This window comes from Ischnura elegans, chromosome 6 (genome assembly GCF_921293095.1).
Source record: "Ischnura elegans chromosome 6, ioIscEleg1.1, whole genome shotgun sequence".
Taxonomy (NCBI): Eukaryota; Metazoa; Arthropoda; class Insecta; order Odonata; family Coenagrionidae; genus Ischnura; species Ischnura elegans.
The window spans coordinates 112,148,715-112,164,770 of record NC_060251.1 but is presented as its reverse complement, the minus strand read 5'-3'; the positions used below and the strand labels follow the sequence as shown (position 1 = coordinate 112,164,770).

Below are 16,056 nucleotides of genomic sequence, written 5' to 3'. Positions count from 1 at the left end.
CCGTGACCTTAATTGGAGGGCACGGTGACGCTCCGATTATGCATGAGGTCTCCGCTTTAGCTCAGTCCCACCCCCGTCTCTAATGCACGCGAATTTATGGAGCCGCTCGCTATCCAGCCGCCTCGGTGGGGTGATGACAGGACGCGCTAATTGCTAACATGTGTGCTGTGGCTATTTATACGGCGATGGTGATAATCCGACCGGAGGAGAAGGGGAGACCCAAAGAATTTCCACGAAAGAAGCAGTGCAAAATGATTAACGCGTTCCCGAAATAGTTGGATCATCTGAGACACAGGCCAGAGTTCATTTTCATCCTCCGTGCAAGCAATTCCAAATCTAGTTAACGCACAAGAACTCATAAACTACAAGATGCCTTTTAAAGAGGTTATGAGAAATTAGCACATTTCCATGCTCCAAGCAAAGGGAAGCTCACTGAAGTAATATAAAACAGAAATTCCAATCGAAATACGCAAAATTTCGAAAGGATATCATTGTTTAGTCCTCGCATGATGCATTATTTATTTCATTCATGGGAATGTAAAGCGATAAAGGGAAACGGTCTAATAAGGGTTCACCATGGGCTATTTTTCTGATCGTCGCTGAAAAATTAATGAATAATCCAGTATTGGAAGCTTTTGTCCAAAAAATAAGCTTTTGAATCTTGAAGATCCAATATGGCTCGGATACTTTCCAATTTTCCATAATTATCCTGTGTAAAACCTTTATCCTTTACTTCCAAATACTAGTGAAATAGTAGTGTACAAAAATCATCATATTTTTTAGTAAACTAATAACTTCACCGTCAATGCAACTTGGAATGCTCTGCCTGCCGGAGATTACGATGTATCTAAAGGTTAACATAACACATACCCGTAAATGGTATTACAAGCAAAATGCAGCGTGAGAGCTCCTTGTTGGTGACTACGGTCGTTTAAATTCCCATTGATATCTAATAATTGTGCCCTCAAGATCTACTCAGTTAGAGCTATCTAGATAACATGGCTAGGACAATCTGTTTGAACAACAGTTATCATTATTAAATATTCCTGATAACATTCCACGTTACTCATGTTCACTGAGTGTATGTAATTAGCTATTTTTCCGAATATTCCGAGATAGGAAATAAAATTTAAAGATCATAATAATGCATAGGCAAGGGCCATCATTACATGCATGATTATCGACATTATGGTCGCCATATTAACTTCAAATGCTATTTATAGTTAAGAAGAATATTTTAAGAAATGAAATTGCGTAAAAATGCACAAAACAACATATGTATTGTGCGTTTGGCTCGAAATCATAAGATGATATGCTCCCAGGCCGATTTTTAGGATCCAACGCTTTTTCCCTTTCATTTGTTTTCGCAACGCAGAGCTGTGAAGGGCTCCCACTTGCTGCGATGAGTCGGCTCCGCCCCCAAGTACTCAAAGCCGAGCTATGAAGGCACCCTTAGGCATCCTGCAGCAGGGCAAACTCGCGCCAAATCGGGGCGCTTGGCTCAAAGTTTCTGAAGTTTAAAAACGGTGAGTTTTTGACCTAAACATCGTCAGCCATTTCGGTTAACATTTCGTGGCAAAGTTTTTCTCCACCCTGTATAATGGCAAGTCATATTCCGCGCATGAGAAGGACGGAGATGTCACTCACCGGCGCTGGCGGCTCCCGTGTTGGCCGATGACGATGACGAAGAGGAGGAAGAGGCGTCGGAGGGTCTGCACATCCCGCTGGAGCAGTTGGTGGTGGCTAGGTCGTGTCCGTGACAGTACTTGCCCCCGTTGGAGGGTGGGGGGCTGTTGCAGGTGCGGCGTCGGTGGTGCAGACAATCGGGGCCGCACGCCGACCACGAAGACCAGCTGCTCCACCGACCGTCCACCGCTGCATGCATCCGCGGGGGAGAAATGAAAGAGAGGACATATTAAAACGATGACAACACGGAGAGAAATACCTGAAATCTTTTCAGGCGTGACTTTGAGGAAGTGAAACGGTTTCCGCGTTTACTCGGTGGCATTGTTCCTTCGTGCAGACAGTATAAACCGGTGTTTCCCAAACTTTTTCGACCAACCACCCCGTTGCATACATAAGCCCATACTCAACGCTCCCAAACCTGTAACTGCGAAATGATAATCAGAATGATAGACAAAATAACTAAACGAGGAACGTTGTAATAATGATATTATAATGGAACCGAATCTAATTGTCAGGCTACCTGATTCCAACCTGGATTCACACTAGTTTTATTCAAGCTGAACCTTAATGCCGAAGTACTCAGCGTCGTGAATTGTGTTAACGATAGCCCGAGTGAGATTAAACCCGTTCAAAAGTTTTTCTTGAGCGAGAAAGGCTTGGAAATATTGTTAAACCGTTCTTTCTTAAAAAAAAAGCGAAAACATGGTTTAAATTACTCCCAGACGCGAAAACTAAGTGAATTTAAAACCGAAGCCCGAAAACAGAGATACTAGGAATATGACTGAGTATTTGCATTTTTCACATTTTCATGGCCCTTTGGCGCCCTCCCTGCCGCCCCCTAAGCTCTTTTCGTCCCCCCCCCCCTTGATGGGATCACCACCCCCTCGAGCGCCCACTTTGGGAACCAACGGAATAAACAAAACAGCGATTTCACCAAAATATTTTAATGCATAACTCGGACTTCACTACCTGATGATGTCAAGCCGCAGTGAAATCCAGCTCATGCATTAAAATATTTAGGTGAACTTTCAGTGTTTTATTCATTCTGTCTCCATTAAAAAAATGTTTATCTTCAAAATGATAAATAGTAGTAAACTACCAGCTTAATTTAATATCTGCCGGTCTTGGTTGCAGTGGCTCAATTTGATTTTCTAGGACCTAGTAGTAGTGGTACCATGCTTTTAAAACCTGGGTCGGTTAACATTAAATTAAGTGCGGAATTTAATACAAAGCTTCATTATGAACAGAAATATCCCGAAAGGAAAAAAGGCAACAAAGTAATGGTAATAATCCGTCTGAAATAAAGGCTGTAGAAAAATTAAAGCTAAATAATAAATATATACCATTTTTTCCCAAATTAAAAACAAAATAATTATGAGATAAGGAAAAATACCCATAACATCAAAATAAAGTAACTTAAAAGTAGCCGTTATGGAAAGAAAAAATAGAAAATAAATTATTTTAGATTTTACCGCTGAATTAAAATAAAAATGTTTCTCGGTCTTCGGACAGCGTGTTGCTTTAAAATAGCGTCGGATTTCACCATGAATTCTGACCAACCACGGAGAATATGATGATAATCAGTTATTTTTTCGAAACGCCGACGCCATATCAAGGCGGCATATCGTAGGAAGCTCGAGAAACTTATTCCATTAAAAGAGGAACTTCAAACCATAAACAGGAATAGGGAATAAAATATATAAAGGGTTTGGAGGAAAAAATAAAATGAAAAAGAAAAGGTTACCGCAACATTAAATTCGCAATTGATCCTTCCTTGCCCAGTTCAATATTACTTATTAAACTACGTGTAAAATTCATATCCAACCGTCTCCTTGAGAGCAAAATAAATAAGATACTTAGAATAAGTACTGTAAATCAAAAGTAAAGAAACCCCTCAAAAGTATCGCTCAAACGTAAACTTACATCAAGTAGTTCACAAGCATTACGTCGCTAGCTAAAATGCTAACGCAATTATTTGAATCGATCTTTGCTCCCCCTAGTAACTACGACTGAACAATAAGTTGCACCACTTCCGATGGAATTAAACAGAAAGTTGAAATATATAAATGAAGCATTAAAATAGAAAAAAATATGAGAACGCTCAAACTCTATCCTCATTATTTTCTTTGGTAACAATTGCTCAAGTCACCGCTACAGTCGATTATAATTTCCTCATTTTTTGAACTCCGATGCAAAAAATAATGATCAAAACTTTTCATTAAAGTCATTTACATCTCACAACGACACATTGATAAAGCAATCGAAATACAAACTTCTCATAAATGCTATATGATTGCAGAACGAAAAAGAGCCTTTCTCCTTTCAGTGTTGCGTAGTAAAAAAAATCTTATTTTCCGTTCGTTAGAGTTTTAGTAGTAATATGAGAGAAATCATTACGGATGGATTTAAAAGTCCCAAGCAATTATCATGCTACAACGTCGCAGCTCTATTCGTCCTTTTTTCAACCTGTAAAAATCGGCGGAATGGAACCACCATTAGTGAAAAGAAGGCTGAATTTCCGTAAAATAATGCAAAATTATACAGCCGATGGCAGAGATTACCTGCCGTGGATTATTAGTGGCACAAGTCGATATCCGACGGGAAGAATAAAACTGCCGTTGAAAACAGGAGACGTAAACATTTTTTCGGAAATAATCGCGAGATGAAGAACAGAATAAACGATGTGGGATGCGAAACGATCCTCGCATATATTCTGTACCTCCTTCTGCTTAATAACAAGGCGCTCCATTAAGAACAAAAACATACTACTGCGAAGGTACCGAGATATGATAAGATAGTGAGGGAAAAATAAAGTCCCGCATTAGTACAGCCATCAGAGAACGTCCTTAGAATTTTGGACGGACAAGAACAATGTGAATGGGTGTAATATAATTTAACCCCGATAAGCCGATGCCAAGAAGTAATATGACTCACTAACCCGTCTCAAATTTTAGCAAATTGAGACAGCTCACAAAAAGCCTTGATTGTAGATTAGTTTGCATTCAAAGCCATAATATTAGCTGAAATAACCTTCAACGTACAGCATCATACACGGCACGTATTACTTTTGCAGTTTCTCAACCATTATGTATGATTTCTTGGCTCCAGAGATTCAGGTACTGATAGACTTCAACTCCTGGGCTTTTTCTCTCCCTTTTAACTACTCAGGACCAGATGTTAGCAGATCTACATTACTCTAAAACAAGTAATCATATTTCTCAAGCATGTATGCTTTTCATCTTTTATGTTCATCACGGCTTATACTTTTCTGATAAATCGAGAGAGAAAAATCAGCTGAGAGTACTGAAAATTTCGCTTATTAAAAAGCTAATCCACAAAAAAACGCTTGATTTTAGCCTTATTTGACTTCAAGTCTACGATATATGCTGAAATAACCTATAACGTACAGCATGACACACGTTACGGAATATTTTTGCAGTTTCTTAGCCGAAATTACCCCTTTTTATTTTTAATAATTTTAATAATTTTTAATTATTTCAAAGAACGGATATCACAGTTTTTGATGCAGAGGTCAACCGAGGAATCAAGAATACGCATATTAGATCGAAATCCTACTTATATCCTAAGATAAAAGAAGCAGAACCAGATAACCGTAAATTTTCTTAAAAAAAAAGCTATGTAAGTTCAAGCTAAAAACGATAATAGGTCATTTTGATAGCCCTAAGATTCTACGGTTAAGAATTACTTTCGAAAACGACCACTGAAAATGGTCGAGTAGCGATGGCAACGGAAAAGATCGAAGGCAGAAAGAGAGAGAGGGAAGAAATTCTGAGTAATATATGGTCGAGAAGTTTATTTTTATCTCTCTCTTCCCCTCTTATTAAAGAATAAAGCACCTAGAGTTTTTCGAATGTGGAGAAAGGAGTTTTTGGTGGGGGAAGATTTGAAGTGGGATGAATAATCGGAAGATATACATATATAATAAAAATGGAAGTTCTTCTCAAAGTTCCCTGTTTCGATGAATCTTCCCCTCCTTCCAAGACGGACTCGAACGCAGAAGCTTCCCCCCGTCTCCGCTAGAGAGCCGTCATCATCATCATTGCCTGCCCTACCAACTTCTGCAGTTGGGTACCCAACCCATAACCTCTTACGTGCCCAAACGCCAATACGAGAGAGCAATGCTCTTGGCTACCTGATTTCCCTATTTATTTTACGGAGAAAACTTCCAATCTCCGATAGCATATTAGGTGTGATTGTCGATGACTTACTGAAGGTTAATATTTAACTAGTACTACCCAAAACATTTCGTCTTACAATGCACAAAAACGAATAAAAATCGATAAAAAACAACTAACCAACCCAAATAGGGTTGAAAATTCTCTACAAACATGTCAAAATATTTATTCTAGGATATGGATAAACAATTTAAGTAATGCGTGCATGGACAAATAAAACTTTGAGGGTATCCAAAAGTACCTACGATATAACGGGGCTCCAGTATTGGAGCGTTCCAGAAGACAACTAAAACGAGTATATTCAGAACAAAGGATAAACTTTTATCACTAAAATACATACCATTACATATCTCAACGACCATGCAGGTTGAAACTTAAAATAACTGACTGAATGAAGAGAACCAAGAACAATGTTCATGGTTACACGTGCAGCACACGAAGTCCAGTCAAAATAATTTAAAGGTGCTCCTTGGGGCATTTGGGCGAGAGTGTGGGGGCAAAGGAAAGAGAAGGGTTGAAACAATTTGTGTGAAAGAACACTGAGGAACGTGGCCTTTCGGTTTCTGTGGATTCTCAATAATTTCCTGTTTCACGCAGGCAAACGAAAAAAGGGCATAAGTCATTCACTCAATGTTGTTTACAAATTTATATCACCTGAATTAAACAAATCTCCCTGGAAAATGCGTCATTAACAGAAGCTGATGGGAAAAATCAGGGATCTGATAATACAGTTCCCAAAATAGCATAAGAAATACACCAGTGTCTTGTAATTAACACTGAATTGCAAATAAAATCAATGATTTTCTACGAGATTTGTTGTTCAAATCACTTTGTACCTATATCACAGCATGATTATGGATTTTGAAAATGTTTGCACTGAAGTTGTAATTAGTATTGTAATTTTCTAGTTTTTTTGTCACACAAAGTACAGATATGCTTTATACAGTCATCTTTAGATGCTCGGTATGTAATATTTATTATTTTTTGCAATTATCTTGACAAGTGAACATAGGAATAAAAGCAAAGCCTCTGTCGATATTGCTATAAATAATGTAAATGAGCTGAAAGAAGTATAACTTAGAAAATACCAAAGACAGTCCAAGGCCCATGACAGAGACTAACTGCAGCATCTTTCAATCACCGATTATTTAATAGTTCACAACTAACATAAGTAAACCTTTTGAAAGGAGGTTTAGGAAAATTGAGATTTGATGGAAATCTAAAACGCACGCAAGAAATTACGTAATTAGGACCATAAAAACACTAAATCTGATGATTTGTTCTCCTTGTATCATAATTAGGTGAGACTAATAAACGATACCAGAATTAGCATGAGTAAAGTTTGCTATTGAGTGACGTAGAAAGGAAAAAAAAGAAATGCTAAACGCGCAGGGCTCGCAACAAAAGATCAGAATGAGAGAAAATACGTAAATAAATGGAAGGGATTCGTTCCATGTGCAAAAATACATCTCATTCAGGCTCTGCATTCCGTCGACAGGTTGAGGGAAGGGACGAGGATGAAGCAGTAAGTGACCAGCCACACCGGCTCACGACACATGCCGATGTAAAGAAGTTTTACGTGCACGGTGTTCAGATCAAGGGTGCAGTGGGGAGAGGTATTATCTTACTCTCCATCTTGGCCAATGGCAGGAAGGAGAGAAAAACTAAAAGAGACATAGTAAGAAAGAAAGGGAGAAGAAGGAAGATATCGATAAAACGTAGACATGTGCTTTTTGCTCTTTTACATAGTACGCGTGCATTGGTTTGTTTTTGTTTTTGGTATCATAGCAACTCACCCAATTTGGCGGGAGTCTCGTCGAATGCTGCACCTGAAGGGACGCGATTAGCAAGGAAGGGAGAGAAGACAATCAACAACACTTTGTAGAGCAACTCCACAAACACACACAACAATCCTCGAATAACAACAGAGGATGACAACAAGTCGGAGTGCCAGAACAAGGGTTTTTACACGAGCGTCGACAGTGCAACTGAATTATCACTAGTGCCTTTTATTGCACTACAGGAATGAAATTTACAATCAAAACTACTGCCATTATTTCTACAGGTTTAGACATAATAACCCTGAAAAATAAAAGTTTAGCAATGAAGCCGAACTTAAAAAAGTCTTGCAGAGAGTTTCTTACTGATTAATCAGTGAAACTCCTCAGAAATGATTCTTCAGAAAGTTTTTCTTTTTCAGTGTTCACCTTTTCATGTAAATTTGAACCAATAAGCATCGTATAAAATTACACTGTACACATGATGGCACCGCGACAAATTTTAATACGATCAGGTGCATCTGCTCTGATCTTTTTACTGCTTATATGTATTTATTGACTTATTATATTATACCTCCTACTTACTAGCAATAATAATTTTCATAAGTTAGATTCATTAATTCAAAGTATACAACACGTAAAATAAAAAGATAGTTCTAAGAATAAATTCATCATTTAATCCAAAGAAAGCTCTCATAATTGACATTGAAATTACAATTGGAGATCAATATAGCCTTTTATTGAGCTTTGAAGTCTTACAATTAGTCCAACTTAAAATTCTACCGCACAGAGAATAACACCATATTACACTAAATTACTATATACACTTAGAGCGAATGTTATGAATGAATTTCAAATAAAATTACCGGCACCTCTCAAATGTGTCATTCTACATGATATATGAAATTCCCTAAGCGTATGAATTCTTTTAATAACATTGAAATTCGATAGTTGTGGAATATATGCGGCTTTTCCAGGAGACATGATTTTTTCCTGAGCGGAACTTAAAAGCCACCATCATATGATGAGAATAAAACATGCTGTTAGATTATACACCCGAATTCTAATAAAACCTTGAAGTCTCATTTATGCAGTCAATAACGTTATAAAAAGTTTTTACCGTCACCAAATATTGGAATAAACGTCTTGAAATATTTTTTATTAAACTCAAATCTCTCATTCTTTGAAATTCACTTCAATAGAATACGAAAAACTCCAAAAACGATTGTCTCTGTGGCCTGCGAATTCGGTAAGGTGAACAACTTACCAGATGCAATAAGGTATTGGGGTTTGAGTCGTCTATGTAAAAATCAACACAAATATTTCAATTTAGTACATCATATAACAAAGAATTTTTTTATTTAATTTAGGCATTGCCTTGAATATTCCTCCTACGCCAAATACTTATTTCAATGAAGTTTTTCTCAAAATAAGAAGCTTTCCTTTCGCCTTTATTGTCCAGTCGTAAAAACATTCCATAAATTAGATTTATTAGCATTAATATATAAAATTAGAATAGGTTTGGTAGAATTTTAATTATTACAATTCAGGTCAGAAGCCGATGACAGCCGGAAAACTGATTTAGGATTAACTTTTCCTTTCGAGTTTATTAAAATTAAAAGGAGAACTTTGTGCTTTCAGATTAATATTTATTCACAAATTTACACGACCATGGTTTCAACGTTAGACGTCATCATCAGGTCACCTATAAATAATGAATAAATATTAATTAGAAAGCACAAAGTTCTTCTTTTTAATTTTAATAATGAATCGCTTTCACCAAGTTACGCCTCAAACAATCAACTTTCGAGTTAACTTGAAACATGGATTTCCTGTTTCTGGACACATTTAATTAAGCTCATCAGTGCCCCAATTCAATCGTCCCAATTGAAAATTGGTATGAGTCGCCGTAACCATACCCTATTGACGAGTGTTACTCACCGGGGCAGACGATGGTGCAGTCGACCTTCTGCGTGGCCGGCCCTTGGCAGGGCAAACCTCCGTGCAGGGGCGCGGGGTGGGTGCAGAGGCGAGACCGCTTCTGGTAGCCCTTGCCGCACCGAGCGTTGCACTCCGACCACTGTGACCAAGGAGACCAACCGCCGTTCACTGCGATTCAAACGGGAAGAGAGAAAAAAACATAAGTCATGGCGGAAAACGAAGTAATGAGTAAGAACATCGGGAAGAGAATTGCATTAGCAATGTCTAGAGATGCGTGAAAATCGCAAATGCGATGTGCGCAAATAAATGCGACATAGATGCGATGACTGGAATTTTATGATATATTTACGCAAATTTGCCTTTTCGACGGCAAAAAATTCGTACATTTTTTGCCGAGCGCAGTTTAAATGCTCCGTCGACACTCACCGCTGATAGCATGTGAGCGACTGGCCAGCTGTTAGTTGGCTGGGACTTTACGTGGTCGCGAACTACAAGTGGGCGCGGGCAAGCTACACCTCCGCCACTATGCATCTCATTCCTTAATTTATTATTGTTCTACAACATAATTATTTAAAATATTCTGTATTTTGTCATACAACTGTGTTTTACTACATTTTATCGTCATCTACCTCATTATGAAAATAAACAATAGACGCTAAAAACACGATAAACTGTCGATTTATTAAACTACGTTTTGTGTCAGACATGTTCCTCGTGTACAGAAATATCATTCCCTGAGTAACGTGTCGGACCAGCCGAGAAAATCGGCACCCGGCAGGAAGCCCGAGAAAACCTTATTCATTATATTCGCCGGAAAAGTACCAGATCTTATTTCATTTCAATGACGAATATTAAAAAATGACGAAGAGGAATTAACGGAAAAATAAAATACTGTGATCGATTGAGCTTGAGTTTAGGGGTGAATCCGAGTGTTCGGATGGAGTCTCACGAACTCCCCTCGGTCAACGGGTCTAGTTCTTCTCGAGGAGTGGAGAGGATCAGCAGAAGACAGAGAAAGGAAGAAAGGTGCGAGCGTTATCGCGGAGGAGCAGCTCTGGCGTCTGGCCGATGGAGAGGAGAGATAACGAGGGGAATTGGCAGCGAAGGAAAAGGGGATTGGGAAGGGGATCAAGGGACAGAGCATCTGGATCCGTCCGCTTTCTCTCTCCTGCTCCGGAGCCTCTTTCTCTTCTCGAAGGTGAGAAAAGAGTTTGATTCGGCCGAGAAGACAGAGAAATTCAGAGGGACACGAAGAGGAAGTAAAAGGGATGACGAATGGGCGGAAGAAAAGAGAACGAGGAATGATAGACTGGAGAAAGTAAGACGCTTTGTACTTATACTGTGCGAAGTGCGATTAAAACTTTTCTATGGACAACGTTTGAAGAATATAATTAGTCTAAAAGTCTCGTTTTTGGAAGCCTCGTGATTTACTATCCCTTAGTGAAGTGAGGATATCAGGACAAGATAGAATCGTATTTCATTTCGTGGAACATATTGTTCATGTTGAACCGGCAAGAAAAACTGTTTACTGGATGACCAAATTGACAAAAGTCGAACAACTGATGATACCGACTGTTCGACAAAACTATGGTCACGAAAAAAATAATCCTGTGGAAATTCACAAAGTTTACTTGTGGCTTCTACATGAAATTTGAATTATTTGATTTGATCAGAGAACTTTTATACTTCTAAAAATTATCACCATTACGTTTTTTAAGTTGATCACTTTAAGTGTCTGGGAACAAATAAACCCTCACATCAAGTTTTCAACTCCATCCGTTAAGCCAAGTTAAGTTTTAGCGATCCTCAACTTTATACAATTTAATTTATCTATTAATATAAAATGTAGTTGTTTTTTCCACCATTATTTTAATGCGTACGACGCCTTTTGGGTCCTGATAACGATGGCGCCGTGAGTTGCAACACGTCTTGAGCATAAAAATAATTTTGGATATGTTACATTTAATTTTAATACGCCGAACGTCCACTGTATTACACCTGAATCAGTTGATTATTTGGCGACTGTAAGTGGTGACAAATATTGTATTGTTGCCAAGAAGGGCGGGATGTTTGTTTACGTATCTAACATATGTCAGAGGACTGTGAATGCAAAGGGCCTTGATCAATGAACACCGATATATTAATTATATAAACGTGGAAATAATCTGATTTATCCAGTTCATTAAATATACTACATTCGTAGTGATCTTTAATTTCCACATTACCAAAGGTGCAAGAGCGCGAGCCGCCATTCTATAGGTCTCGGAATCAAGAATTTCTCAGCTGTCTCAGAGAAGAGGAAAGAGCCCAGAGGAGAACATGAGTGAGAGAAGGGGTGGGTGTGGTTGAGGGGGATGGCCGCTAGGGGGTTCTGTCGGTTGTTTGGGTTTTGAGGCACGTAGCGGTGAAGGGGTTGAAGATTCTTCTCCTTGGAGAGAGAGAAAGGAGGATTATAGGGGGGGGGGGGGTGAATTCAGGGGGTGGGCGAGGAGAGGCTTAGATGGAGGGGGGGGGGGAGAAGAGAAGAGTTCCTTCCAAGCCACGCACGTCGCATTTGCTCCTCCCTTAAGCCCATCTCCTCTTCCCAAGATGGTAACTGCCAGCGCCCTGTTTTGTCGAAGAGAGCTCAGAGTTTCCGCCGCGAGAAAGTCAAGGGCGCCACTGTGGGGCACACAAAAAACCCCATTGCCATGAGAGGCGCCGCAATCATAACTGGAATCACGGCAAACGAAAGGAAGGGAACTGTGGAACGCAAGAAAAAAGCGGGGAAGCGGAGAGCAAAACACGAAGCGGTATTACCCAATTTCGGAAGTCGTTGGAGAATGTTTGACATAAAAAAAAGAGTCGCCAACGTCCTTGCTTACAAAACTAGAACTGACTCACAATTTGCGGTCATAAATGCGAGAAAGAAAGCGTGACCTGGTGCACCGTATATAAGGGCTTAAAAAAGGGATGTATACGTAAAAAAAACCGTAATTAATTCATGAAGTTAATTTTTTGTACTTGCATAAAGTTTCACTTGGCTCCTGAAAGTTTTCTAACTTTCCTCCCAAGCACTGACGAATGCAATGAAAGGCTAGTTGGCGTTTGAAACGTAAGAATAAATGAGGAAACCAATTTTTAACTAGATAGGAATTCACTAAAAATTGTAGGCAGATGTTAAAGACTTTCCCCTCAGGATGGAAGGATCCATCAACAAAATTAAACTACACGAAGCGGAGAATGAGAAGGGGGAAAATGGAAGTATGGAATGAATGAAAACACGATCGGTACAAAGGAAAGAAAGCCGCTGGTGATATTAGCAAAAAAAATCTATTCCATTTGACCAGGCAAAATGCTGCGAAGAAAACAATAATAGAAATACACGCACAATGTTATAGTTAAAGTACTCTCCCGGCTAAGGTAGGTTTAGGTGGAGCGTTTTGCGAGTTAGCTCAGCCTTACCACATAAGACCTATTCATAAAGTTTATTTTAAGGCCTACAAACTTTTCACTCCATCCATAAATCCTATTTTCTTCCTCCTCCTTCTCCGCACTCCTAACATTCTCATTCCTAACACGGATTTTAAAATCATCTCCTCTCTCAGAACTCGCTCAATCAAAAACCTTTTGTCTTGTCCGTATATCTAGAGGATTCCTCTCCTCGCCCACCATGTCCAGCACTTCTTTATTTCTCCTCCTCTTCGTCCACTTTACCTTCTCCATCGTTCTCCACACCCACATATCGAATGACTCCAACCTTCTTTCGCCTTCTTTCCTCAGTGTCCACGTTTCCGTACGATAAAGCGATACGCTCCGAATCGGTCTCCTCACAGGCCTTTTCATGAAACCCTTGCATAACGGTCTTCTCATTAGCTCCTACCAGTTTATAAACGCCTCCTTCGCTATTGAGATTCTATTCTTGATCTTCTTACTTCTGTATCCATTTTCCCTTTAAATTCTACCAAAATAGCTGCTCAAATTTTTCCGATTGCATTTATCTCTAGCGTGTTTTAACTCCTGATTTTCAAGCGTGTTTTTTTAGTTTCCACTGAGCCGAGAAGATTTAACATGAATCCTGATTAAGTATAACGAAGAATATCGAGGTGTTACTCGTATGGTGGAGTCGACCGTGTTTGAGACAGTGAGCAGCAACAGCGAGATCCCCAACAACTTATTTTTTAAATTTTTTATTCATTTTCATATCACCGAAAACAGCTCTATATGTTCTTTTGCATCGGGGTTATTAACATATTAACAATTCCAAGTGCACAAACAACCATGCCTTGGATAGGGGTAACTTACCCGGGCGGGGACTCGAACCCGCGACCTCCTGCTTGGCAGGCGAGAACTTTACCCCGCCGCCACTTGTTTACATTAATGGGGTTCCCTTGATATTTTTTCTCGTACCAAACTAGGAACGAATGGCAGAACTTGGTATTCAGTGGCAACAGTATAACCAGGAGAATTCACAAGTTTACCCTTTGCTTCACACAGAAAATATCCACAATTTTATTCACATGTTTTATATGCCACAAGTGGTATAGCAATATGCTATTAAACGATAGTAAAAGGTGGGACACAATTCTATTATCTTTGTACGGTAATTTACTAAATTATTTCTAGATAATAATGCATTAAATAATATTCATATAACATTATCCCCTTCCTTAAAGATAATGCTGAGATATAAATGCTTGACGTTCCAATTTGTAACTTTCATTTTCAGTTTTGACGTGGAGGGTGATGTAATTTTATCGTAAGCACCTCCACCCGGGGCGAGAATCAAGATAATTACGTAGCCAAGGAAACCAGCGCGTCCCTTTGGTTTTTTCCTTCGTCTCGGAGCATCTTCCAACCCTAAGCTAGACTCCACCGTTTTAAATTAGTTTTGAAATAAGATATCCCCACCTAATTACCACTCGATATTTTCCTCGAGACCCAAATCAACCGAGTCTCGGCACCAACCCAATTTAGCCTCGAATCCCTCAGTCCTCGGTTACAAGGAGAGGGAGAAAGAGATAACGGAGTATAAGAGGGACGGACCGCCCTTCTGAGGGAACTCCTCGCCTTCTTCTTGGCCCTTTCAAATACAAACCCACTCCACCCCACCAAAAATCTTCCTTAATTCATGGCTCGTCGATTTAGACTATTATTTAGCAGATAAAAAAAAATTCTTAGATTTACAGATATACCAGGGGATTGGCTTTGTTTTTCGGAATGCAAAAACCCCTACAAAACATAAGCATTTTAATTTTGATATTCGGAACAAAAAACACGATTCCATTCCCGAATCTGCGAAGCCAAATAAAAGATGCATTAAAACAAAAGAGAGACATGTGGTTGGGTGCAGAGTGGTGTATTGGATTTTTGCCGCCATTCTGATGAAGAAGTGACCAGCAGTAGATCACGAACCGTGGGGAAAAAATCCGATATACCCCGCAGCGTATGTCACTTTTTTATCATCGTATGCTGCGAAATTTTAATCAATAAATACCTTAAAACAGCCTGATATCTACATCTACATCATACCCCGCAAGCCGCCTAAAAGGCGTGTGGTAGGGGGTGTTAGGACACCAGCCATTAAGGAAGTGCTCTAAGGAAATTACGACTAGCATTTATTAAAGTCCTTTATGGTTCGGTGGAAAAACGAATTCCCATATCTATGCGTTAGGCAAAACATCTCCCTTAATTTGTCGCTTCTATTGGACCTGGAAATATAGTGTGGCTCTAATATTAAGCTCTCCATGTCGCTCTTAAAGATATCCATTCTCAATTGTTCATGCAATCTAAGCCCAGCGCGCAGCCTCCGAGTCTCCAGCGGCTCCCAGCGAAGTAACGCTGTCTGTACCCCCGAAGCAGTTTTTGACGAAACGCGCAGGCTTCCTTTGTATTTTATTCAGTTCGCGGATTCATGCACCGGATCCCTTATGCTCGCAGCATATTCAAAGTGCGGTCGGACGAGTGCGAAATAGCACCTTTCTTTTACTTTCTCACCCGAAAATCTGAGATTAAAAGCGTGGAGGCCTCCGAGATGTGGGTATGGAGAAGAATGGAGAAGGTGAAGTGGACGGAACTTCAGTTTTAATCTTTCCTTCATTGAGTAGGCAATACTAGCCAAAGGAATAGTTGTTAAGTCATTCCATGGCTGAGCAACTTAGTGATAAAAAATTAACAACACACGTAAGTTACCCCAATTAGAAGACGCTCAATAAACTTACTGCCTTTTCCATAGTTTTTGATCAAATCTCTTATTCAAACAAAAATATTGCATCATACATAAAATAAAAGGAATTCACAAAGTCACCTTCATCAGAATTTATTACTTTCGCAAAGCCAACAATCTCCGAATGAAATCACTCCAGGCTTGACGTGATGGAAACGCAATATAGTCACGATGAAGAAAATAAATAACCAATGTTAATTTCCACACTTCAATATTAAACTCAACTATCGACCATGGTATTGACACTATA

The 16,056-nt window shown here is 39.3% G+C and overlaps 1 protein-coding gene across 2 annotated transcripts in view; it reads right to left on the bottom strand.

Moving 5' to 3' along the window:
- Positions 1–16,056, bottom strand: part of LOC124161507 (netrin receptor UNC5B) — a 794,019-nt gene that overhangs the window by 35,270 nt on the left and 742,693 nt on the right. Inside the window, exons 7-9 of one of the 2 annotated variants that reach the window (XM_046537844.1) lie at positions 9,602–9,769; positions 7,679–7,711; positions 1,648–1,875 (exon numbers count right to left, since the gene is read on the bottom strand). In XM_046537844.1, coding sequence (XP_046393800.1) covers positions 1,648–1,875; positions 7,679–7,711; positions 9,602–9,769 — 429 coding nt within the window. The remainder of the gene's footprint in view (positions 1–1,647; positions 1,876–7,678; positions 7,712–9,601; positions 9,770–16,056) is intronic. The other variant, XM_046537846.1, reaches the window with a different exon arrangement.